Here is a 26,672-nt window from a genome sequence, read left to right as displayed (position 1 = left end):
GAAAGTATATGCACTTAAGACTCATTAGCATTTACCTGTGCCTCTTGCTCCCTCAGAACTAATTTTTCATCTTGAACAGCCTTTCAAAAACCTGAATTACTTCATTTTCTCATTTTCCTTTTAATTCTGCTGTCTCTTGGGTCTTTGCACAAAAGCTTCACGAGCAGCTTGAAGGGCAACCCAGGCAGATGACAGACTGCCTGTCGCTGCCACCCCACCAAGTGAAGGCTGTGTCTGCTGCTCCCACATCCCTGGAAGGATACAAAACTTTCATCTCTGATGTTTTCTGCCTACACGGTAGAATGGAAAATTAGAGATGTTATCTGAATAATTAATTCCAGCCTCAAATGAAAAAAAAAAGCTGAAATATCTAGATTGTTGAGACTTCTGAATTTCTATTTGTCTGAGTGTAGGAGGTTTTTCTTGTGAGTAATTGAAGTGGCAGTGAGGGCCCTGAATATATTACTCTATCATTGAGACTCAAAACTTCTAGGCATCAGCTTCAGAGTGAAAACTGTTTTAGTCAATTGATAATCATCTAGTTTGCCTCCTGGGGATGGCTACAGAGAGTCAAATTAACTTGTATTAAATTTTATGTAAACCCACACCGTACTATTGAGCAAAGACTTCCCCGTGGTCAGGAATCAGTGGGATAAGCCCTGGGATTTGTTATTTCACTGTGGCAGCTGCAGCTTTTGTGGATCGCAGACAAGCTCTGGTGACAGTCCCAGGCGTACAGACAAAAAATACAACTATGAGAAAACCATTCCCTTTTTCTACCCTGTAAAATGAAAAATCCTCTAAATCCCATCAGACTACAGCTCTTCCCTATGTGTTCATAGGTTCTAAGCTGCCTCAACAATCAAAAAAATTAATCAATGTGACTGATTAATGTCAGAAGGGACTTTTTCTGTAAAGTCTGTTCGAGAATTTCAGTAGCAAGTGTGATGTGAGTGTGTTTACATGGTAGTCGCTACATTTCTTTTCTCCACTGGTTGATTTTCTTTCCTCTCACTTCAGCTGTCCCAATCATTTTATCCTAAATCACTGAAGATAGGCCTCATTCTTTTTTAATAGTCCTGGGTCTTTCTTATTTCCTTCTTCTTCCAAAGATAACTCTTAATTTAAACCATCTCTGCTGGCCTTACTCTTATAGCCTGGGGGCTGAGATGGTGCAGTGTGCAGTGGGTAACAGAATGAGTGACAGTTGAGTACCACAGGTGAGAAATATCTTAGGAATGACCACAAGGCTGACAGGAAAGAAACTTGGGAAGGAACATATCACCCAGGATATGAACTGGCCTCTGCCTCTCAAGAGAGGCAGAGGATGGATATGAAACAGAGAAGCCAGATGTGTTTCACTTATATTGCCAAATCATAAATAGTTTACTGTTCATTTCTGCTCTAAGTTGTCTTCCAAAAGTGGTTTTATTGTTGTTCAGTTGCTAAGTCATGTCCGACTTTGCAACCCCATGAACTGTAACATGCCAGGCTTCCCTGGCCCTCACCATGTCCCAGAATTTGCTCAAACTCATGAGTCAGTGATGCCATCCAACCATCTCATCCTCTGCCACCCCCTTCTCCTCCTGCCCTCAGTCTTTCCCAGCAACAGGGTCTTTTCCAATGTGTCAGCTCCTCGCATCAGGTGGCCCAAGTATTGGAGCTTCAGCTTCAGCATCAGTCCTGCCAATGAATATTCAGGGTTAATTTCCTTTAGGATTGACCGATTTGATCTCCTTGCAGTCCAAGGGACTCTCAAGAGTCTTCTCCATCACCACGATTACTAACAATTGAACTTACATCAGCTCTGGATGTGTTCTTCCCAGGCATGTTGATAAGAGAAGCAAAATACTGCTTCTGGTTCTGTTCCTCTGTGTCCTGATGACAGGCAGCCATGACTAGGTTCACGGCCCTAGTGGTTGGCTCCTTTGTTAGAGCTGAAGTCCAAGATGGTGCCTTCCTATCAGAGTCCTGACAGGTGATCTGAAAGAGCAGTGCGGACTATCTCCCATACCCCTGAGGTGACAGCTGTACAATGTCCATCTACCCTTCTGGTAACTTCCCCTAATGGCTTGGCAGAGACTTCTGTCAAGTTACTCCTGAGGGAAGTTGTTCAGTAGCATTTCACATTTGTGAAAGCACAGTGGAGGTGAGCCCACTACTGTATCTTCTCCTATCTCCAGAAGGGCTCACTCTCCCCAAAAGAAACACCCCTCTTCTTACCTTGGTGCATTTGGCCTTTAAGTCAGTCTTGTCTCTACTTCAGCTCCATCCTTCCCCACTGCTCCTGCCCCAAGCATCCTGCCTCTGACACACAGGTCTTCTTCCTATCCCCTGAATATGCGTGGGCAGTCTTTAAAGCACTTTGTATATGTCTCTTTTGCCTAAATTAAACCTTCTCCCCTTCTTCTTGAAGTCTTAATTTCCTTCCTCATTAGACAAAACAAATAGTTCTTGTCCTGTCCTTTGATCCTTCTAAACTTATTTGTCACCCTGTACTGAAATTACTGCTTATGCATCTTCCTTACCACAAGTTAGTAGCCAGCCCAAAGATTGCAAATACAATATATTCCAGAAAGTCTAATTTGCTCTGTATTGGTATGTTGGGCAAGCTTTGCAAATGAAGAGTGAAAAAATCTTGAAATGTACTTCTCTTGATTAGTTCTGACGAGAAAATTATTCTGGAGCACATGCTGCTAAACGATGCAGTGTTTTCCAACAATAAAATTAGGTACAAGTACCATGTGTCGTAGGATGCACCACATGGTACCTGACACTCCTGTGTTCTGGGACGCATGTGAGATCCTAGTAGAAGCAGGCCACACGGGATACCTCTGTGGTCTCCATAGCGGAGGCTTCAGATTGCTCTTCATTTACACACCCCCTCAAAGACCCAGGATGTACCTTGTTCATTTCCCTCTCCTCCTCTCACAGTGCAGTTCAGCGCCTGCTTTGCAGATGACTCTGAGGGTTTAGACTTCAGGGACCGTATGACTGGTGGAGCTTCTCCATCCATGTGGACTTGACTTTCAGAGTTGCTGTAACACAGGCTCCTCCAGACACAGCAGGCTTCTTTGCTCTCCTCCTCATTGCTATAGAATGATGCTTCTAAGCTGAGCAACTTGTATCATTTCCTACATCAAATCTCTCCTGTGGCTCACCATCCTCCAAGGGAGGAGGTTGTTTGTCTTGGTGTGGCATGGAGACCTGCCTGCCACTCTTCCAGCCGTGCCACCTGACTCTCTGGCCAGTGCCTGGGAGAAGCTCTGCTGAATCTAGAAGCACGCCAGGCTTTTCTGCAAAGCTGTGTCTTTGCACACTGAGTTCATTCTGCCTGGATTGCATTCCCTGTCCTTGCCTGGTCCTTGTTCTTATCACCAGACATTCCTACTGCTCCTTCCAAAGACAGTTTCACTGTCCCCCACCTAGAAAGTCCTTCCCAGCATCCATCTCCCTTCCATGGGGGTCCCTTCCCACTGCTCCCTTATCATTGTGTCATAGTTGACTGCTTAAATGTCTGCCTTCTGTGCAAAACTCTTGGAGGAGAGGAGTACTGTTTCATTTATCTCTTTCATCTCATCTCATCTCCATTCTCAATACTGAGCACAGCTTCTAGTATATAGTAATGACTCAATAAACAGTTAGTCTTTGGAATCAAGGAAAGAAGAAGAAAACCAAGAGCAGAGTTTACTGAAAAATCTACCCAACTGACCAGGTCCAACCTTCCAGGGGTGGAAGATTTTAAAAGAGAGTATCTATACAGCACTCCAAAGCCTCATGGTAATCACTTACTTCGGAGAGTTAACTCCAGTATGTGTGCAAACTTAGCCCCTCATTTGAAACCCTACTGAAATGTCCTTCTTACATCTGTATTCATTGCCTGGCTGTGTTGCCTATTAGCTGCCACATCTAATCAGGATCATGAAAATAAGAGGGAAACCTCCTCACATTTCCCTCAAGCCTGATGTCCCTCCTGAGAGAGGAAGGCCCTGGGTTCCCTCATGGCTCTGTCACTCACCTGCTATGGTCAGGAGTGGCCGCTGCCCTTCTGGGGACCTCTGCTTCCTAGTGGGGAGGACAGGACCTCCCACAACTCACTCTGGGGGTCTGGGTGACTCAGTCTTATAGTCAGATTTGGGAGACAGGACTGTAGCCAAGCAGGAGCCCTGGGTACGTGCGTGATGGAGAGACACTGTCACACATGTCAATGGCTCAGCTGCCCTGTGGAGTCAGGAGCAGAGATGCAGAGTCAGGATGTTCCTCGTGGCTGCCTAGTGCTGGACGCTGAGAAGATCAGACGTGCAGACATTCTGCTCCCCTACACTTCCACCAGGGGCCTCCCGAGGGGTCAACAGGGTCCCTGGGAGCTTGGATGGCCCAGCCTGGCCTGACCACTGTGGTTCTGGGAGATAAAGCATTTGGTTTTCTCCTGCAAGCGTCAATAGGTGGAGAAGGAGCTTTACCGACATCTGTTAGTATGGGACCCTCCTGAGGAAGAAAAAGACCTATTTAATATTGAAAAGGGAAAGACAGGAATGTTTTTCATATCTGGACATGACCATTCATGTTCTGTCTCTGTCATTTGTCTGTCTGTCTCTCTCTGTTCTCACACACACACACACACACACACACACACACACAGGAATACCACTTTCAATGACCTTTCTCTTCAATGTAGAACAGAATAAAGCACTAGAGATCAGGGATTTCTTGCAAAGAACACAGGAAGCTTCCCACCCTTCCCCAAACTATCTCCTAACTTCCTTTCTCCCCATCCACTGTTTCACTCATACAAACCACCCAGATTTTGACAGCTTGGTTCTTGAATGCCTCCAAACATAAACCTCCATAGAGACACAGAGCTTCATCAAGAAATTCCAGACTTGACTGAAGCAGTGAAGGGCACACACCCAACGAAGCATGGCAGGGCATCCCAGTCACCCATCTTAGGCACAAGCAGAGAGAAGGCATCTAGCCCAGAGACAAACCCTTTCTTACCCAGTCAGTGGGGTCCCAGAGAAGTGGGGATGGGACTGTTAACTCTAATCAGTGTCTTGTTGGACTTCATTGTCAGTGATAAGCCTTTACATGTTCCTAAAAGAATGGGTCGACTGTCATTTTAACCAGTTAAAATCCCAACTTCCTATGTGGATATTCCCTGGCTTGGCTTGACTTGCTTATTAAAATCTTCTCTGCCTTGTGTTCCCTTTCAGCCAACAACATGTGGGATTCTATTTCTTCTTTCAAGAAAAAGAGCCCACACAATTTAGTTTATGTAACTCTGTGATATTTTTCTGCACAATGGCCAGCACAAAAGGTGGAATTTTCAACACATGGCTTTGAGGCTAAAAACATTTCAGAGGCACAGTTTCAGGGACAGGTGCCCAGCTGCTGAAGAGCTGGACAAAGATGACGCTATTGCAGCCACCTCCCACTCTTCCTCCTCAGACACGCCCAGCCATCTGGTGGGGTCAGGGCCACCTCAGCCCCTCACACCCGCCTCTGTCCCACAGCCTCACTCACAACAGCAGAGGTAGGAATGTACCAGCAGGACTCAGGTCTTGGGATATGAAATGGAAGAGGGGACCTCCCTGGGGGCAGTATTTTGTCTCATTCTCAAGCCTTCCTTCTGACAAGTGTCATTTGAGAATCAATAATCCGGGGGATTATGGGCACAAAGTTGTGTGCTTGAGACAAGAGAGGCACTGAGTTGAGTTCCTGAGAGCAGGGAAGAGAGCATCACATCATGGCTTCAAGACAGGGGAGGCAGGTGTGTCCCAGGCTTCGTCACCCACGTGCCCATTCATTCATTCATTCATTCACTGAGCATCCACTGCATCCTTACCCAGCACTACCTTAGTTGGAAATGCAGACCTAAAGGAACTGGGCAGGGACCACACTGTCTTGGTGCCTACATCCTAGTGAGTGAAGTGAAAGTGAAAGTCGCTCAGTCGTGTCCAACTATTTGAGACCCCATGGACTATACAACCCATGGAATTCTCCAGGCCAGAATACTGCAGTGGGTAGCCTTTCCCTTCTCCAGGGGATCTTCCCAACTCAGGGATTGAACCCAGGTCCCCCTCATTGCAGGTGGATTCTTTACCAGCTGAGCCACAAGGAAAGCCCCTACATCCTAGTAGAGGGGCACTAATAAGAAGTAAGTTAACAAGATAGTTGCAGAGAGAACATGTCTGTAAGGCTCTGGTTTACTCTGATTATCAAGGAAAATAATAAACAGTCTATAATAGGAATGGAAAAGAGTTTTATTTGAGCCAAACTGAGGACAGCCTCTCAGACAACTCTGAGGAACTGCTCTGGAGAAGCATGGCTTTGGGCATGGTTTTCCGTCTTGTCAGAGCAAAGAACACCAAACAAGTCAGGGGTACATTCCTTCAAAGTGTCCAGAAAAACAGACCAGCACGTACATAGCCAGTCAGTAGGACCTTAGCACCTGGGAAGGGAGTCATAATGGAAAGAGTACCAGCAATGGCATCCCAGGAAGGAAGGCATTTAATCTTTACTTTTAAGATAGACATTCTTTATTTCTGGTCAGTGAACACATTTCTTTAATAATCAAAGCAGATGTACAATGTATGTTTTATAGGCCACAAACAGGCTGTTCTGGTTAGCATGAAATTTAAGTTAACTCATGTACAAGCCAGATTGATTTCCTCATACCTCAATATATGAAATTTTATTTTATCAGCATCAAGGCCAGAGAGTGAGATGGAGGATTAAGAACAGACACCAAGTTGAGAGCAAGAGGCTTGGGGCCTCAGGAGTGCAATAAGCCAAGGGGACTTCTGAATGTGGTCAAAGCACATAGCAGAACCCATCCATTCAGCCCTTAATATACTCTGTATTATGACCTCAGCTTTCATCAAAGACTTGTCCAAGCAATTGAAAGGTTGTTGCTGAACCAGGAAAAGACACCGGGATTCTTGGCCTCTGGAGGAGAAGAATTCAATCCAGGGCCAGAGACGAGGCTTGATTGCTCAGAGCTTTTGTGTAATAAAGTTTTATTAAAGTATAAAGGAGATAGAGAAAGCTTCTGACATACGCATCAGAAGGGGGCAGAAAGAGTACCACCTTGCTAGTGTTAGCAATGGAATTATATACTCTCTAATTAGTTATTACAGTGAATCAAAAGAATGTCTGGAGGTTGTAAAGATCTCACTAAACCTACTCCCATGATTTACATTTTAAGATAATAGGATTAGCCAGAAGGTTTTTTTCCAGAGACTGTCCTCATGCAGGATACATTATTGTTATATAATCCTAAGGAATGTAGAGGGGGAAAAAAAGTTTGTCCCTTCTTCCTCCTTGAGAATTCCAGACCCCTCTCTCCTTGGGGACCCCTAGACTTCTTATCAGCCTGCCTAGGAAATGACTCTGTCACAATCTGCCACTACATTTGTGATTTTAAGAAAATATATTCTTTTAAGATATTGTTTACCACATCATGCAGTGTTTCCTACATAAAGCTGAATATGAAGCATCTTATAACTTAGAGGGAAAAAATTATTCCCATATTCTGATTGTGAGAATTAAATTTTCCTTTATCATTTTGACTGCCAAGAATCTCAGAGGAGAATCTAAGTCTCAATTACCGCAACTATATCTCCCCATGTCATAATTTGGAGAGAGTGCTTCTGAGTGATCAAAGTGCCCACTTATAATCAGATTGTTGTTGTTCAGTTGCTAAGTTGTGTCTAATTCTTTGTGATTCCATGGACTGCAGCATGCCAGCCATCTCTATTCTCCATTATCTGCCAGAGTTTGCTCAAATTCATGTCCATTGCATCGGTGTTGCCATCTAACCATCTCATCCTCTGCCGCTCCCCTCTTCTTTTGCCTTCGATCTTTCCCAGCATCGGGGCCTTTTCCAGTGAGTTGGCTCTTCACATCAGGTGGCCAAAGTATTGGAGCTTCAACTTCAGCAACAGTCCTTTCAGTGAATATTCAGGGTTGATTTCCTTCAGGTTTGGCTGTGGTTTGCCCTCCTCATAGTCACATCAGTTCAGCTTAGTTCAGTCGCTCAGATGTGTCCGACTCTTTGCGACCCCATGAATTGCAACACGCCAGGCCTCCCTATCCATCAGCAACTCCCGGAGTTTACTCAAACTCATGTCCATCGAGTCGGTGAGGCCATCCAGCCATCTCATCTTCTGTCATCCCCTTCTCCTCCTGCCCCCAATCCCTCCCAGCATCAGGGTCTTTTCCAATGAGTCAACTCTTCGCATGAGGTAGCCAAAGTACTGGAGTTTCAGCTTCAGCATCAGTCCTTCCAATGAACACCCAGGACTGATCTCCTTTAGGATGGATTGGTTGGATCTCCTTGCTGTCCAAGGGACTCTCAAGAGTCTTCTCCAACACCACAGTTCAAAAGCATCAATTCTTCGGCACTCAGCTTTCTTCACAGTCCAACTCTCACATCCATACGTGACCACTGGAAAAACCATAGCCTTGACTAGACGGACCTTTGTTGGCAAAGTAATGTCTCTGCTTTTTAGTATGCTGTCTAGGTTGGTCATAACTTTCCTTCCAAGGAGTAAGTGTCTTTTAATTTCATGGCTGCAATCACCATCTGCAGTGATTTTGGAGCCCCAAAAATAAAGTCTGACACTGTTTCCAATGTTTCCCCATCTTTTTCCCATGAAGTGATGGGACCAGATGCCCTGATCTTAGTTTTCTGAATGTTGAGCTTTTTTTTTCATTTATTTTTACTAGTTGGAGGCTAATTACTTTACAGTATTGTAGTGGGTTTTGCCATACATTGACATGAATCAGTCATGAATTTACACGTGTTCCCCATCCTGAACCCCCCTCCCACCTCCCTCCCATCCCATCCCTCTGGGTCATCCCAGTGCACCAGCCCTGAGCACTTGTCTCATGCATCCAACCTGGACTGGCGATCTGTTTCACACTTGATAATATACACGTTTCAATGCTGTTCTCTCAGATTGACTCTATGGGAGAAGGCGAGGGTGGAATGTTGAGCTTTAAGCCAACTTTTTCACTCTCCTCTTAGAATGGCTCAAATCCCTACTTCCTGCTGCAAGAGGTGTGACTTTGGCATTGTTTGTTTTATTAAATATCTGAGCTGGGTTTCTCACCAACATGGAAAGAGTGATACTTGATAGGGTTTTAATGAGATAATGTACCAAGTTCCAACCATAGAGTAAATGCTCCTAATATTATTATCCTTTCTTATTGCTACTCCCCGGTTCCTATCTGGCTTATATTTCCCTATTTCCATCTACATTTCTTTTGTTGTAAATTTTCTCAAATCCACTGCAGAAAGAAATGTTATATAATTTTTTTGAGTTCCATTACCCGCCTGATGGCATAACAAGAGCTGAGGATAGGATAAAAAAGCTTCAGGCATCTACTTGCTCAAAATCAAATCTGTTCATGAACTCAAAAAACTCTCATGTTCTTTCTTCCTGCTAAATAATGCCAGTTTCTATAACCTCAACTTGTATACTCTAATGAAGTTTCCTTCAGGGCCTGTGTTTTCCAGTCACAGTTTTTGATTTCTGAGTGTAGAGGCATTTATTAAGAATCACTTTCTCTATTCTAGATGTCTTTTGTCCACTTTCTTTTCATTTTTGAGATAGCACTCACTCACAGCTTTATATTCCAAAACAGCAAAGCTATTAATGACTCTGTCAGTTAGAAATTGACACAGCCAAACCTTTTGTCTCCCTATGTTCTTTAAAAAAACAAAAAAAGATGTACATAGTAACTTGTTCCTTCCCTAGAAGTGATGTTTTTTGCTTTTAAGATTCTATCTCCTCCTGGAAGGTTTTGTTTTTGCTGTTGTTCTACAATGCATACTAAACAGATTAAACACACACGGCCTATCCCAAGATTTAAAAAAAAAAACTGAAGAATATAACTTAATTCAAAACATTTCAACAATGATGAATTATTTAAGTCAGAAAGCAAAACAAGTAAACATCATTGTTAGATCTTCTGTGACAAATGGGAAATAAGCCAACAGATGGAATCACACTCCCTGTGAAGCAGGACATGATGTGATCAGATTGTTTTTAGTGCTCACTCATTGGGCCTCATTTTCAAGGGTCAATTAAAATATATGCTTAGCATAGCCCATAACTAGGGCTATAATTAGAAAATTACAATGTTACTGAACCAATAATTAGAAAATTGCAGTGTAGCTGAAATTGTTACTAATATTCTATGGTTTTCTTATCAGTGTCTATTGCCTATCAACAATGTAAGAGAAGATAAGCGACATCTGAATTACTTGATGGAATGGGAAAAAAAACTGGGATACAGTTAGTGATATGGTTAACTTCTCTGCATCTGTTGAGTGAAGGAACTAGGAGAAAGACGGGAAAGATTTGCCTTAGAGTTGAGGAAGAATTGTGAGGTTATAAATATTGGAATTGCTGTTAGGGAAAGAGTGGTCTTTTATCCAGGGCTATTTAAAAACAGGACAGATGCTCATCTCTCTCCCACAATTCAGATGTGAGCAGAGAGTGATTAAACTGCGTCTTCTAGCTGGATGCATCTATAGTTTAAACTAGAACACGTGTGAAAGTCTTGGGGGAACATGGCCACAGAGAAATGACATGTTGGAAATCAGCCATCCACCTGCTCTATTCTAGAAGCAGCTGTGTGAGTCTTTAACAAAAACACCTGTTTAGGAAATGATGGTGTAGAGTCTGATATTAACCTTCCTACGTAACTGTCTCTATTTTTTTCATTCCCTGCACCATCTACTACTAACATCACATCTTTCTGTATTTTATATATTAGTCATTTTAAGCTCTTTGTGGAACAAGAAGGGACTTCATTGAGTAAAATAAATACTATTAAAGTTTTTAGCCCTTTTGCGTGTGTGTGTGTGCGTGCCAGATGTCACGGAAGTTCCAGGAGATATAAAGAGCGGTAAACACCGGCCTCCGGGACTTCATAGCTTAGGGCACAACACAGGTCAACTAGCGATAATACAGTGAGAAGCCTTGCAGGGAAAATGAGATTCCTATGGGATCACAGAATAGAAAGCCTCTCTCTCTTGGAAATGGGGAAGGATATAAGGAGAGGTTACAGCAGAGCTGGTGCTGAAGCATAACCTCAAAGCAGACTATAAATCCTTCCTACAAGCATGAGTGAGGAGGATGTGGACAAAGCTGGAGTGAGGTGAGGGAGTGTAGTCTTCAAAGAGCAGCATTGAAGCTGTCCTTCTAATTCCAGGAAAATGCCATTAATTCCAATCTAGTAAATTAATGAGAAACATCTTCCTTGACTAACGTTTCTTTCTATGAGTTTGTTCCCACCATGTGGATGGTGTAAACTGATGTAATTTGACAGTGTCAGGAGACTTGCCTGGTTTCCGGGGAATTCTAATAAAAAATACTGCAGCAGAAATCTTCAATGAAAGCAAAGCACTCTATAATCTACCTTGAGCCCTGACTGACATGACATAGATAAAAATCTCTCAGCCTCAACATGAATGCAACAAAATATTCCATTCAAGTAGTAACCTGACAAATAAACAGAAGTTTTTTGTTTTTTGTTTTTTACCCACAAAGCAAAAGGAAGACTTATCCAAAGGCTGGTAGCTAGGACACCTTTCCGAACATGCTGGCCTGTTCACTGTTTGCAGTGTCAGTTTTGTAAGAGGAAACCTGGAAGGTCATAACTAGGAATGAGCTGAAGGTCTGCTGTTGAATGACTTAAGTGTGAGGCTCTGAGGACACATGTGGGGACCCTTGATCAGTACAAGAGGCTCACTCACTGCCCGGGACCTCCGTTTCAGTGGTGCTTTCTTACTAAAACAATACTAGCAGTGTTTCAGTCGTAGATTTTTATTTATTGAGCACTTACTATAGTAAGAGCTTGGTTTGCATTTATCTCGTTAAATTTTGACAGAAACCCATTTATAGACGAGTAAACAGAGGACTAGAGAGATCAAGTAAGTCGTCCAGGGATACACAGCTTGGAAACTGGAAGGTGATGCTCCAGAACTGCCCATCTTTTAGTCTCACTCATAATTATATACTTGATTATGTCATTTAATTCCAAGTAGTCATTTTGTGTTTTTTTTTTTTAATTAGACTGTAATTACTTTACAATGGTGTGTTAGTTTCTGCTGAACAACAGAATGAATCAGCTGTATGTATACATATGTCCCCTTCCTCTTGGACCTCCCTCCCAGCCCTCTATCCCACCCCTCTCGGTCATCACAGAGCCTCACACTGAGCTCCCTGGATCACACGGCCGATTGTCACTAGCTACTTTACACATGGCAGTGAATATGTCGGTGCTACTCTCTCAGTTTGTTTAAATCTCCATGATGACACGGTAAGATTCTATTGGTGCACATAAAGTGCATGTGAACGGAAGAAAGGTTACACACCAGCAGCAGCCTTCCTTATTTTGGAGGCTTTACAAAGGTCTCTGAGCGAAGTTCCCTGAACAATGATCAGGTTCCTGTGGTCCTCTTGGAACTGTCTGGAAGAGCCAGGGTGCCTGTGAGGTGGGCTGTTGATGAGCTGTTCCTGAGCTCAAGGCTGTACTTGTGTTCCTGAGAAGTGGACTGGTTTCCAGGCAACACTATGGTCCATCTATTTTCATACTGTTGCAGTGGAAAGCATTAAAAAGAAAAAAAAAGACATATGGTACCAATAGTGTGATAAGATGCTTTCTGAAGCCTGGCTTCTCTGCCAATAGTAATTCCATGGTTACCACCAGTGGGGCTAGAAAAAGTCCCAACAAGAGACTCAGATGATGAATAAATAGGCCTGACATATGGCCATTAAGGCCCAATATTCCAAATACCAACACTGTGCTTAATCAGGTTAATAGACTTTTTACAAGTGCCCTGATCTTCCAAGATGGAAAAAGCATGGACCCAAATTACTGCTAAATAGACTTATATCATCTCAGGAGTAGACTGGTGCCGAGTCTGGTTCTCCTGGCTGGTTAACAGAAACTCAATAACTCGCATTTGATGGATGTGTATAATAAGTTACAGTCCTGGGATCTAAACTGCATGATGTAACATATTTTAAGACCTTGATCTTCTCTTCTTAAAAACAAAAGTGCTATTAGCTGTATAACAGCAGGTTCTTTTATAGGCAGGAACCCCCAAAATGTACATTTAAATCCCAATTGTAGTACACTTTGATGAAATAAAAATCACCGCTGGTTGTTTCAAAAAAGAATCCCTCATTCCAATTCTACAGAATGCCCTTTCCCCCTGTTTTCAAAGCCATCTGTAGCAAAACACTCATGTTATATTGGTCTGTATCAGCTTAGCTAGTTTGAAGTGCTCCAAGTTGTAAACAATAAAAAAACATGCATTTTTTTTTTTTCTCAGCAGATACAATATTTTCTACAGTATTAGCTCTAAGGGAGACAAGGTCTTCTGAGGTTGGGTTTTAGTGAAACTGCAGTCTTTGAAGCTTACTAGGATATCTGAGATCCTTAATAGGCATTTCAGGTGGTACAGTGACCTGCTGTAGAATGAGAGTTGAAAATGAAAGACAGTGACCACCTCCTCCAGCAGGGACTGCCAATGATTCTGGGCTGTGTGTAGGGTCTCGAATGCTGCAGAGGTCACTAAAATGTGCCATGATAATAACCATCATTTACCATAAAGGGTAAAATTGGATACAATTGAATTTATGCCAGAGAACTCAAGAGATGGCACTCTGGGGGCAGTCACACTGCCAGGTCATTCTGTAGACATTCCTGGCCTTCTGATACCAAGCAGGCTGGAGGGAGCTGAGGGAGGCAGAGACCCCCAGCAGAGCAAGGAAAGGCATGGCCCCTTGGTGAGTGTGTATTTCGTTCTTGCCTTCCCCACCTGAACTCAGAGGTACCACTTTGGCCCCAAGGAAAATGCTCTGTGTCTGTTTCAAATCTTCCTAAAAGGGCTTCTCTCTCCCTGCTGGCTTCCCCCAACCCATCCTCCCTTCCCTGTGAAGACGATGACTGACTGTGGAGCCAGCATCTCCCGCCCCTACTGACTGTCTGTTTGCCCCCACAGAATCTGTACCAGAACAGGTTCTTAGGCCTGGCCGCCATGGCATCTCCATCTAGAAACTCCCAGAATCGACGCCGGTGCAAGGAGCCGCTCCGCCACAGCTACAACCCAGGCCAGTACCACAGTGTGGCCATCAGGACTGGCCCCCATGGTGCCGTCACCATCCCCCGCTCCACCAGCGACACCGACCTGGTCACCTCGGACAGCCGCTCCACACTCATGGTCAGCAGTTCCTACTACTCCATAGGGCACTCACAAGACCTGGTGATCCACTGGGACATCAAGGAGGAAGTGGACGCTGGGGACTGGATCGGCATGTACCTCATCGGTGAGTAGAACAGCACTTAGTGCGGAAATAAAGGTCGGAGCACCGTAGTTCAGGCGTTAAACAAGAATGTAATGCATAATTAACTTTAAAGGATGCTTTACTGTTTCAGTAAATGGGATCATTTCATTAAAGTGCACAGTTCACAACCGAATGTGTTATAGGCCACATTCTAACACACAGAAGACCACACACGTAGGCATCACTTTCCACTTCTATTCAGTAGCAGAGAATTGGGAGATAGCAGGGCAGGATGTAGCTGAACACAAATGTCATCACCATTGCAACTATACATTTGCTCTTCTACTTATGAGTGAGTGAATATGCAAAGCTTGATTTTAAAGTGAAAGTGTCATTCACTCAGTCATGTCAGACTCTTTGTGACCCCATGGACTGTAGCCTGCCAGGCTCCTCTGTACATGGAATTCTCCAGGCAAGAATACTAGAGTGGAGAATGATTTCCTTCTCCAGGGGATCTTCCTGATGCAGGGATCATACCCAGCTCTCTTGCATTGCAGGCAGATTCTTTACCATCTGAGCCACTAGGGAAGCCCTGTTTTTAAATCCATTTGTTTATAAGTCCAGAGCAATACAATATATGCAACCAAGGTATGCACATATATGTGTAGTAATTTCAGTTTAGTTTTCAGCATTCAGTTTAGTTCAGTCACTCAGTCATGTCTGACTCTTTGTGACCCCATGGACTGTAGCACTCCAGGCTTCCCAGTCCATCACCAACTCCCGGAGCTTGCTCAAACTCATGTCCATCAAGGCAGTGATGCCATCCTACCATCTCATCCTCTGTCATCCCCTTCTCCTTCTGCCTTCAATTTTTCCCAGAATCAAGGTCTTTTCCAATGAGTCAGCTCTTCACATCAGGTGGCCAAAGTATTGGAGCTTCAGCTTCAGCATCAGTCCTTCCAATGAATATTCAGGGTTTATTTCCTTTAGGATTGACTGGTTGGATCTCCTTGCTGCCCAAGGGACTCTCAAGAGTCTTCTCCAACACCCCAGTTCAAAGCATCAATTCTTCAGCACTCAGCTTTCTTTATGGTCCAACTCTCACATCCGTACATGCCTACGGGAAAAACCATAGCTTTGACTATATGGACCTTTATTGGCAAAGTAATGTCTCTGCTTGTTAATGTGCTATCTAGGTTAGACATAGCTTTTCTTCCAAGGAGCACATGTCTTTTAATTTCATGGCTGCAGTTACCATCTGCAGTGATTTTGGAGCCCAAGAAAATAAAGTCTGTCACTGTTTCCATTGTTTCCCCATCTATTTGACCGGAAGTGGTAGGACTGGATATCATGATCTTTTTTTCATTTTGAGTGTTTCCACAGGGCTCTAGTGGGCTGCAGTAAAGGATTAACTTTTCCATTTAGACTAGCTTGCACCCTTCAGTTTTGCCACATTCTTTCTGCCCATCTATACTTTAATTATAATGGTTACTTGTTTAACACCTTAGACAATTCGGTTGTTGGACCCAGATCTGTTTTTTTTGTTTTTTTTTTTAATTGTTCTTAAGTAGCTGGTTTAGTCGCTAAGTCATGTCCGACCCTTGCAACCCCATGGACTAGGGCCTTCTAGGCTCCTCTGCCCATGGGATTTTCCAGGCAAGAATACTGGAGTGGGTCGCCATTTACTTCTCCAGGGGATCTTCCTGACTCAGGTATCGAAGCCGGGTCTCCTGCTTTGCAGGCAGATTCTTTACCAACTGCGCTATGAGGGAAGCCCTCTTGAGTAACTAATAATTATCAAAGATTATAATTGTACAGTATTGAGAAGTATAGAACAAAATGCAGTTATTGGAAGACAATTACTTTACAATACTGTGTTGGCCTCTGCCACACATGAAGACAAATCGGCCACAGCTATACATTTGTCCCATCCCTCCTGAACCCCCCTCCCATCTCCCACCCTATCCCACCCCTCTAGGTTGTCACAGAACACTGGATTGAGCTCCCTGTTTATAAATTGATATAGTCACTAAGGAGAACAGTATGGAGACTTCTTAAAAAACTAGGGATAGAACTACCATGCGTATGTGCCTGCTAAGTCCCTTCAGTCGTGTCCAACTCTTTGCAACCCTATGAACTGTAGCCCACCAGTGTCCTCTGTCTCTTCTCCAGGCATGAATACTGAGTGGGTTGCCATGCCCTCCTCCAGGAAATCTTCCTGACCCAGGGATCAAACCCACATCTCTTACACCTCCTGCATTGGTAGACAGGTTCTTTACCACTAGCACCATCTGAGAAGCCCTAGAACTACTATATGACCCAACAATCCCACTGCTGAATATATACACTGAGAAAACCATAATTGAAAGAGACACATGTACCCCAGTGTTCACTACAGCACTACTTAAAATAGCTCGGACATGGAAGCAACCTAGATATCCATCAACAGATGAATGGATACAGAAATTGTGGTACATATATACAATGCAGTATTACTCAGCTATAAAAAAGAACACATTTGGGTCCATCCTAATGAGGTGGATGAACCAAATCTGGTTTTGAACAGCTCTTCACAGCTGTACCTTCCTGTCGTGGTGTCAATGGCATTTATTTCTCAAGTCAAGTTGGAGTAGGAGCATGGCAGAGGAGAGAGGTGGAAACCTTCATCCATGGGAAGAGATGAAAGAATCTGGAGCTCAGACCTAGATCAAGGCTGAGGTGTAGATCTGGGGTAGTTGTCCCTGGGAGTGGAAGAATTCACTCATGGACTGTATGTAGAAATAAAGCGCCAGAAGATCACTATCAGAAAAGAGAGGGAGGCAGAGGAGGAACTCAAAAAGAAGGTGGAGGTTCGATGGAGAGGTAGGATAAGAACTTGGCAACCACACCATAGAAGATGAGAGAGGGGGTGTTTGAGGAAGGAAGAGTCAGCAGTATCAAGTGTCCTGCAACTCCATGAATGAACAGAATCTGGTGTTAACATGACATTTCGACTGAGACAAAAGTAAACACAGTGCATCCTCTTGAGAATCTCAGTTTGACAGTTTGTTCTTCCCACAGTAGAACACATATATAACTGTGAAGTGATTTAATGCAAAATGCCAACACTTTTGGTGGCATAGCATTTCAAAAACAACTTCCATATCCAAAATTATCTGTGAATCTTAAAAGTTCATTATTTGTGAGTCCTTAGTAACTCATCTGCCAGATTCACGGTGCCTTGCCAAAGAGCAAATCATAGAGCTCAAGTGATTTTATCTAATCTGTCATTCCACAATTGAGGAAATGCCAAGTTAGTGGTTCCCAAGGCCACACAGCTGCCTACCCTGGCGGCAGACTTCACACTGACCATGGAGACATCTTGGGAATTTGGGGGTAACTTCACATATGGGCCATTCCACATCAGTGGGTAATCTAATTGTCCATGTGAGGCCAGGTTTGTGATGCTCTCAACTCTGACCTCCAGAGCTCTCCAGACAAACGTGACTTTTCTTCTGCCAAAGTAAGTGAGATATCTGGATTTGGAAGGGGACATGTGGCCCTGTTCACTGACGCTATCAGCAAGTCATTAATGCTGTCTTTAGCCAGGAAGCCAGCCATAGCACAATAATAGTAGCATTACTGTTACTTTCACCATGAAATCACATTTGGTTGCCCTCATTTATGGGGTGGTTCCTGAACTCAAGAGTGTGATGAAGGATTCTCTCCCCTATGGCAGAGAATGGGGAAAGATATGGGGTTTCAGTGTCAGCTTGACCTGGCTATGGAGAAAAAACATAACTTTCTTCTCAGGATCATTGAGTGGAATTGATGAGATGCTGTGCACTTACTGCCTGTTGATCATTAAATTGCATCTTGATTTAACTTGTCAGGTAGCTCTAGTCTCTGGATGCATCATGGCAAATTACTCTAATTCCCAGGATAGGTTGAGCCTAGCCATGGTTGTTAAACATGTGCTCAATTGTTTCAGTTGTACATTATAGAATGTAAAAATGTCTTACCAAACCCAGAGGAACCTGGAAAAAGACTTTCATTGTCATTAAATGGGTAGAAGCTTATGATTTGGTCATAGAGGCAGATACAGTTTTCATCACTATTCCCAGGAAATAGTTTCACAGTCATTCATTCAGTAATGACTTTGACAAGTGAAAGCTAATTGTTTGTGAGTCCTATACTTAGGGTTAAAGATTCAGCAATGCCTATGGCTTCTTCACACTGAGGAAACAGTAGTGTATATTTGGATTAGCATACATCAACTGAAGGATACTGTTAAAACCTCTAACCATTAGAATGCTAAGTTAATTAGAGTGGATCCATTCAAGTATTTCCCACCTCTTCATTTTACATTCCAATATGTTAAAAAGCTGAGTATCTTAAAACCCTCTTTAGGATGATCAGTTTCTGAAAATAGCCATTCCTTTGACTCTGTTGAAAGGAACCCTTATTAAAACTGCTGAAATATGAAATAAGTATGCAATTACCATTATGAAAATATAATTGAATAGGTAAATTAGGCATAATATGCTTATAATTTGCAAAACTAACCTTTTTATTAACTTGGGGCTTCCCTGGTGGCTCAGATGGTAAAGAATCTGCCTGCATTGCTGGAAACCTGGGTTCGATCCCTGAGTTGGGAAGATCCTCTGGAGGAGGGAATGACTATCCACTCCAGTATTCTCGCCTGGAGAATTTCGTAAACAGAGGAGCCTGGTAGGCTACAGTTCATGGGGTTGCAAAGAGTTGGACACGACTGAGCAATCTTATTAACTTAGAATTTTAATAAATCATATCATTTTTATGTCATGTTATATACCATGCTAGCTTTATACCATGCTAGAATCTGCTCAATACTTTAAGTCATGATGAAACTAAAGTATATTCATGCATTTACATTTCAACAAATTAAGAGATGATAATTCAGACTGAAGGCAGGGGAAGGGGACAACAGAAAAGGAGATGGTTGGATGGCATCACCAACTTGATGGACAGGAGTTTGAGCAAGCTCCAGGAGTTGGTGATGGACAGGAAAGCCTGGCGTGCTGCAGTCTATGGGGTCACAAAGAGTCGGGCACGACTGAGTGACTGAACTGAACTGACTGAACTCAGAGTGAAATTAAGACTAAAAATTTCCTAAAATGGCATCTTTGAAGCATCTCCATAGACTGGTGCCTGAGGACATATATTCTCTTCCATACCTTTTGGTTGCTTTATCTGTGTGAGGTTAGAGATTATGGCCTGGATCAAACTGATTTTTTCTAATTTTTGAGGGCTTCTTCTGTGATCTATCCATGCTCAATGTTTATAAATATTGTAAAATAAGGACACAATACTTATATGTACATGTTTCAGTTCATAGGGTACCTCACAAAGCAAGGATTCTTTCTCCCGTGTGTACATATGTATATTTAACTTCAGTTATATAAATTCAGTTGGGCTTCCCAGGTAACATGGTGGTAAAGAAAACACCTGCTAATGCAGGAGACACAGGAGACATGGGTTCGATCCCTGGACTAGGAAGATCCCCTAGAGTAGGAAATGGCAACTTGCTCCAGTATACTTGCCTGGAAAATTCCATGGACAGAGGAGCTGGGTGTGCTACAGTCAATGGGGTCACAAAAAGTCGAACACAACTGATCAACTAGGCACACGTGCACATAAATTCAGTTACCTGTTGTATATTCTATTTTCTGTCTCTTCCATTTTTTGAGTCAAGTATGTCAAAATCGGTAACAAAAACTTTTTGTTTTAATTTTGGCTCCTGTATCTCTGCCTTTGCTTCTGTAAGTTTTATATTTTGTGGATTTCATGCTGATTACTAAGTGCATGGATTTGCATGATGTTTACATCTATTTCCTCTACAATTTCTTATAGGTTATTGTTATAGATATGCCTCTGTCTGCTGTGCTATTCTTTGTCTTGAATTTTGCTTTTTATTTTTTTAAACTATTTAAGGCTGCTAGTCTCTCAGTTTTCTTCTGCTTCATATTTCCTTGATCTTTTTCTTTTCTTTATTTGTAATCTTTATCTTTTTTTTAAGTGTAGCTCTTTCTGTGTGCTTTTTTATTCTGAACTCAAGGTCTCTTGACCTTTAAGTTGCTAGAATAGCGTATTTACATTTATTACACTTACTGTTCTATTAGGACTTGTTTTTGCCATCTTTAGGTACTTTACTGTATAGTCTGTTTCTTGGATTCTTCTTTTCTTCTTCCCATTAGATCTGTTGATTTTGAAGTTATGCGTTTTTAGTGCTCTTATGGTGACTCTTTTAATCATAAACCAGTAAGTCTCAGTCAAGGGTAATTTTGCCTCCAGTGGACATTTGGTAATATTCCAAGACATTGTGGGATGTCACATTGTAGGGGGTGTTTCTGGCATCTGCAAGGTAGAATCCAAGGATGATACAAAACGGGATATAAAGCACAGGGCATCCCCCGCTACAACAAAGATAACAGAGTCAGCCAGCTGAAAATATCACCAGTGCCAAGGTTGAGGAGCCCTGTCTAGACCACCATATTGAAGGGCCCTGTCTAGACCACTGTGTTTGCAACCACTGGTTTTTTTTAACTTTGTGAATATCTCTTCCAGTAGACTAGTAGTTCACCCAGCATGCTTTCATATTCCTTTGGTCCTCTAGGACTTTCATTTTCCAGATGTGAACACTGTCCTTTTTACCCTCAGTAACCATTAGTCTTTCTTGTATATCTTGAACTTTTTCTAGAAGAGTTTCTCAATTAGATTTTCCAGCTTCCTAATCCATTTTTTCACCAAAAATCATAAACCATAGTAGGATAATGCAATGATGGATGAAGGCCAAATGTAACAGCCATGTGAATAGCACCCATATCCTACACATCAGTTTCACTGTATCTCAGTTATCATCCCATGAGGCCGTAGTTCTAGGGTTCAATAAGAATGGAAAAATTTGCCTACATTGCCCCACTCTAGACTCACAATATGTATTAAAGGTTTGAGAAGCTTTGTGTAAGCAATGTGCTTTACTTGGTTTAACCCAGCATTTTTTATATTTCTTGAGTAAGAAACCCTTTCTTGTCTTCAATATTTGTCTATGAGATATTCCACTGTGAAAACCAAACAGTAGAAGTTATAGGAAGCTACAGAATAAGTACAGAAACCCAGTCCTTGCCCTTAAGAAAAATTTAATGTGCTGAGCCTTAAAATGTAAAGTTTTAAGATGAAAGCCAAAATTGTCTCTTTAACTAGACATCTGCACACAGAAACTCCCAGAATGCTTCCTATGGACATCAGCTCTTAAAGCACTTTCTCTTTTATAGAGTTTTATTTTTTAAGTTTTTCTTTTTATATTCTTTATATTTTAAGTTTTTTTTATAGCAGGCAATCTATTAGAACATAGAAAAGCTGAAGGGGGGACTTCACTTGAAGCCCAGTGGTCAAGAATCTGTGCTTCCAATGCAGGGAGCATGGGTTCGACCCATGGTTGAGGAACTAAGATCCCACATACCACAAGACACAGCCAAAACAAAGAGTTGAAACTATGCTTCCCAGTTTTGGTACAGCCAGTTAGAATACTGTTTCAAAGAAACAATCTGAGGGAAAAGTTACAGGAAAAAAGAGTGGCATTTATTTTTAGGGCCTCCCCCATCCTTTATCCTCAGATTCCCTTCCTGGAAGGAAAGAACTACAACCTTTGCTTAGTAGTGTGAAAGGCAAGTAGAGTCTCCCCAGACCTCCTGGCTTACTATTTAGTAAACTCATAGTCTAGTGATGGTGGGAGGACCTTGGAGACTTTTCCGAGGTTGAATATCAGAAGACATGAGTTCTTCCGGGAAATGGAAGCTACACTATATTTTTTCTGGTAGCCTTAGGGAGTAGATCAACTTCCCTTTATTCTGTGCTCCCTTGCCCATTCTGTTCTCAACAGTGATAATATACTCTTCTTTTATAGATTGGAATGTCAGAAGCATAGCTACAGTTTTCATTTGGAAGACAAAGCATTTTGAAGACAAATGCAGTCCTTGTTTCTTAGATGTGCTTCTTTCTGTAAGCTTCACTGGAACTTTCTGATTCAAAATTTTAATAACTTGCAAGGGTCTTTTTCCTGTAATAAATTGTGGAGCAGGAGGTATGATGCTTCATACTAGAAGAAATAAGTATCAACCAGCAAATGCAGTCTTTTTTTGAGAAACGTAATATACCTCTGTATGTTTTGTACAAAATGAGTGATGAGAAAAATTTTAATAGTACTAGCCTAAGCTAATGTTTCAGAGGCTTCCCTGGTAGCTCAGATGGTAAAGCGTCTGCCTGCAATATGGAGGACCCAGGTTTGATCCCTGGGTCGGGAAGATCCCCTGGAGAAGGAAATGGCAACCCACTCCAGTATTCTTGCCTGGAAAATTCCATGGACGGAGGACCCTGGTGGGCTACACAGTCCATGGGGTTGCAAAGAGTCGGACATGACTGAGCAACTTTACTTTCACAAGCTAATGTTGCAGACTATTATTAATGGTTTTGCACATTAAGTATCATGGAGCTTTGCCATAAAGGGCTCTATTTTTAGCCCAGACTATAAATACAAATAGCTGCTTGTTAGATGCCTGACACTGTTCTTATACCATTACCTCTGTTGTTAGCTCATTTATTCCTCACAGCAGACTTTGCGGTTGGAATTAATATTATCCCCCTTTTGTAGTGAGGAAGCAAGGACACAGAGGGATTAAATATAATGCCTAAGCTCAAGTAGCTAGTAATGGTCTAAATACTTGCCTCAAGGCAGCTGTAGATATCCCTGTAATCAAATAAACACTTCCACAAAGACTTGCACCCCAACGAAGGATGCAGAAAAAAAGAACCTCAGTTGGTTGTAGGAAACCAGGGGGGCTGCCATTCCTCAGTGTGGTGGAGGGCATGGCTTGGCCTCTTCCATCCCAGTCCTCTTCTCTTCTCCAGTGCCTTCCTCTAGTGTAGACCCTGGTCCCTAAAAGTTACATTCCCCAGGCTCCTGTGCAACCATTTTCCAGGTGCAAATTTGCTCCCTTCATTTAGATGCACCTGTGCATCTTTGGGAAGGCAGAAGTGAGCTGGGTGGTTCCTCCTAATGTTAAGTCTGTGGCTGCCACAAGCATGACTCTGAGAAATTAAGCTTTTCTGTCACAATGCCCTAGCATCCCCTCCCTCGCTTCCTGGGTGTCCGCAGTCAGCCATGTAGTAGTGGCAGTAACCTACTCAGCTTGCCTCTGGCTGGTCACTCTTACTGCAGGTGGAGAGGCAGTTGCTGCGGCTGTGCCTCAATCTTTCTAATACCTAATTCTCTGCATTAAGTCCCTTACTGCATAAAATATCTGGTCTGATTCTGTTTTCCTACATCTGATCCTGACAGTACACCTGGATTCCCAAGCAAAGACTAGTAACTTCTGACAGTTGGCAGTACATGCCTTGGGGAAGGGAGCTGACCACTCAGCACAGATGGTCTGGGCAAGGATACAGACTTCTCTTTCTCTTGTGTGATACTTGCTATGAAGTGTTACAGTTACTGTAAGGGAATGGGATGCTCATCAGGATCAACTGGCAATCTCTTAATATGTGTTTAACATGTACAATGGAATGTATCTTTGTCTCTTTAAAATGTGTGTTATTACCATTCTCTGCAGCCTTTTCTGATTGTCCCACCTACTCACCCCCATCCTTTTTTCATTTGTTCCTTTGTGGTTCGATATTTAGCCCATTCTTATACCCATAGCCTTCTAAAGAAATTGCCTGTGTTCTTGAAAAAAAAAAATTCCTCAAATCTATTAGGAACTTCCTGAGAACATAGGCTCTGTCTTGTTCAGCAGTATATCCCAAGGGTGTAGCATGGTAAGTGGAGCAAATACTCAATACATGTTTACCTAGTACAATGAAGGAACACTCCCTTTCTAGGTGTTATTCTATGTGGATACCTGACCATAACTATTAAAGTGACTATTCTGGTGATCAGAGTGGATAAATTCAGGAAAATACCTCTCCTTGGAGAATTGCCATAATGAGGCAAATTCTATCCAGGTACCGAAGACCCAGGGAACTAGGGAAATATTATGCCTTTTTTTTTTTTTTTTTGCAGAAATGAGGCAATTACTGTAAAAGACATATTATGCAATCATCTTAGTAACCCAAACAGGGCTGTGAGCATACACTGTGATTACAAAGACAGACAAATTTTGCAAACAAGTGATTTTCCAAGGGATACAAACAGTTCCTGCTATTAATGAGGCAGAGAGGATGCTGCTCTGCCTGATTGTCTTAGCCAAGGAAGAGGCAGCTGAAAATGTGCAGTCGACTTAGCAGGTCACAAGCACGTTTACCGGTGAGCTCATGTAATCCTCCCCAGCAAGGCCCCAGTTATCACCTGCCCCCTTGTAGATGAGAACCCGCAGCTGTAGAAATGACACTATTGGTAAATGACACACAGGTCCCTGGAGCTGGGTACCTTAGCCACAAGCTCTGCTCTCTTTTCACTTCATCCCTGTTTCCCTATTCTGACCAGATGCACAGAGTGAACCTCAGTTGCCAAAATAGCTACCATGACCTAGCCCCTCTCTGCAGAATCCAAGTTCTGGGTCTGTTCTCAGAAACCCCTGAGTTCTGGTTGTTTCCCCAGCCACTGTGATGGATTTGCAGTCTCAAAACATGGATTTCTCACAGCTTCAGATCCATTTAGCTCCATTGATTTCTTTCCGGTAAAGTGAAAACTGCAAGGGCCCCATAAAAGATTAAGGTAAAATTCATATCACTGTTTTTGTGCTGAGAACATAATGTCTGGAACCAAGGAAGAAGCAGTTGGTTACGTCTTTATGGATCTGTCCTCTCCAAGGATGCTGCCTTGCTCTCTGGACACCAGCTTTAAGGAGGACATTGATGGGTTACAATATGACAAGCAGAGGAAGGGCAGGAGAGAAAGAGCACAGTCTCCCCCACGCCCAGCTCCTCTCAGTGCTTCCACGAGCAGACTCTGCCTGCTCCAGGCTTGGACACCACATGGAGACCTTACTCCATCCTCCATCTCTACCCTGGTGGCGCTTTCTCATCCCTCATCTGTCCCTCAACCTCCTGTTGCCCTCCCTTCCTGTAGCTTCTTGTCAGAGCACTCTGTTCTTTTCCTTCTCCTCCCCTGTTGCAAGTTGTAATAATGCATTTATTTCTTTACTCAGTATAAAATCTGTGTCTTCAATTGTTTGCAAATTTTAGTTCAGAAAGGTTTTGCTCAACATCATGGCCCCTGCACTTTCCCAGCATGGCAGATGGGTGGATCTCAATAAGTATCTGTTGAATGAACAGATGAATACATGACTGCATGAAGAATGGATGGATGGATGGATAGATGGATGGATAAATTCATGGATGGGTCCCAAGTATTGGATGATGATGGGTGTCCAGATTGGAGAAGAGATAATAAAAGATGGAGCCCATGGGAACTGGGCCCCAGATAATAAGTGTGCTTAGATGTCTTCTTTATGCCTCATTCTCAGACCCAAATAGGGACCAGTTAATGAAAGCATTAGGAGAAAGATTTTTGCACTGAGATTCTACACATATAAGAACTATTCAAAAGGGAAATGAACTGCCAGAAAAGCAATGATTTCTCTGTTTCTGGGGCATTCAAGAACCAGCCAGATGTGACAAAGAATCTGCCTGCCAATGTCAGAGGGACAGGTTCGATCCTTGGGTCACAAATATCCCCTGGAGTAGGAAATGGCAACCCACTTGAGTATTTTCCACTGATGTGGAAAATTCTATGGATACAGGAGGCTGGTGAGCTATAGTCCATGTGGTCTCAAAGAATTGGACATGACTCAGCAACTGAGCATGAGCACTTGCCAGGAGTGCTGAGGAGTAGGAAGGAGATTTCTGGATTAAAAAGGGGTTGATCCAGATGGTACCTGAGAACACCTCTTACTCTCTGTTTCTGTAACTCCAGGTGCTTTTTCTTCTGTTGAGCTGGAGGTAGCATCAATATCTTTTGCTCTTTTATTTTTTCTTTTTTTTTTTTCCATTTACTTTAATTAGTTGGAGGCTAATTACTTTATAGTATTGTAGTGGTTTTTGCCATACATTGACATGAATCAGCCATGGATTTACATGTGTTGCCCATCCTGAACCCCCCTCCCACCTCCCGCCCCATCCCATCCCTCTGGGTCATCCCAGTGCACCAGCCCCAAGCACTTGTCTCATGCATCCAACCTGGACTGGCGATCTGTCTCACACTTGATAGTGTACATGTTTAGATGCTGTTCTCTCAGATCATCCCACCCTCGCCTTCTCCCATAGAGTCCAAAAGTCTGTTCTATACATCTGTGTCTCTTTTTCTGTCTTGCATATAGGGTTATCATTACCATCTTTCTAAATTCCATA

At 42.8% G+C, this 26,672-nt stretch overlaps 1 protein-coding gene across 3 annotated transcripts in view; it reads left to right on the top strand.

Annotated features, from left to right (window-relative positions):
- Nucleotides 1-26,672, top strand: part of HECW1 (HECT, C2 and WW domain containing E3 ubiquitin protein ligase 1) — a 443,378-nt gene that overhangs the window by 195,391 nt on the left and 221,315 nt on the right. For all 3 annotated transcript variants that reach the window (XM_043873248.1, XM_043873250.1, XM_043873249.1), the window contains exon 2: nt 14,027-14,351. In XM_043873248.1, coding sequence (XP_043729183.1) covers nt 14,027-14,351 — 325 coding nt within the window. The remainder of the gene's footprint in view (nt 1-14,026; nt 14,352-26,672) is intronic.

This window comes from Cervus elaphus, chromosome 18, assembly GCF_910594005.1.
Source record: "Cervus elaphus chromosome 18, mCerEla1.1, whole genome shotgun sequence".
In the NCBI taxonomy this organism is placed as follows: domain Eukaryota; kingdom Metazoa; phylum Chordata; class Mammalia; order Artiodactyla; family Cervidae; genus Cervus; species Cervus elaphus.
The sequence above is the reverse complement of the archived record's forward strand: the minus strand, read 5'-3'. Positions and strand labels throughout refer to the sequence as shown.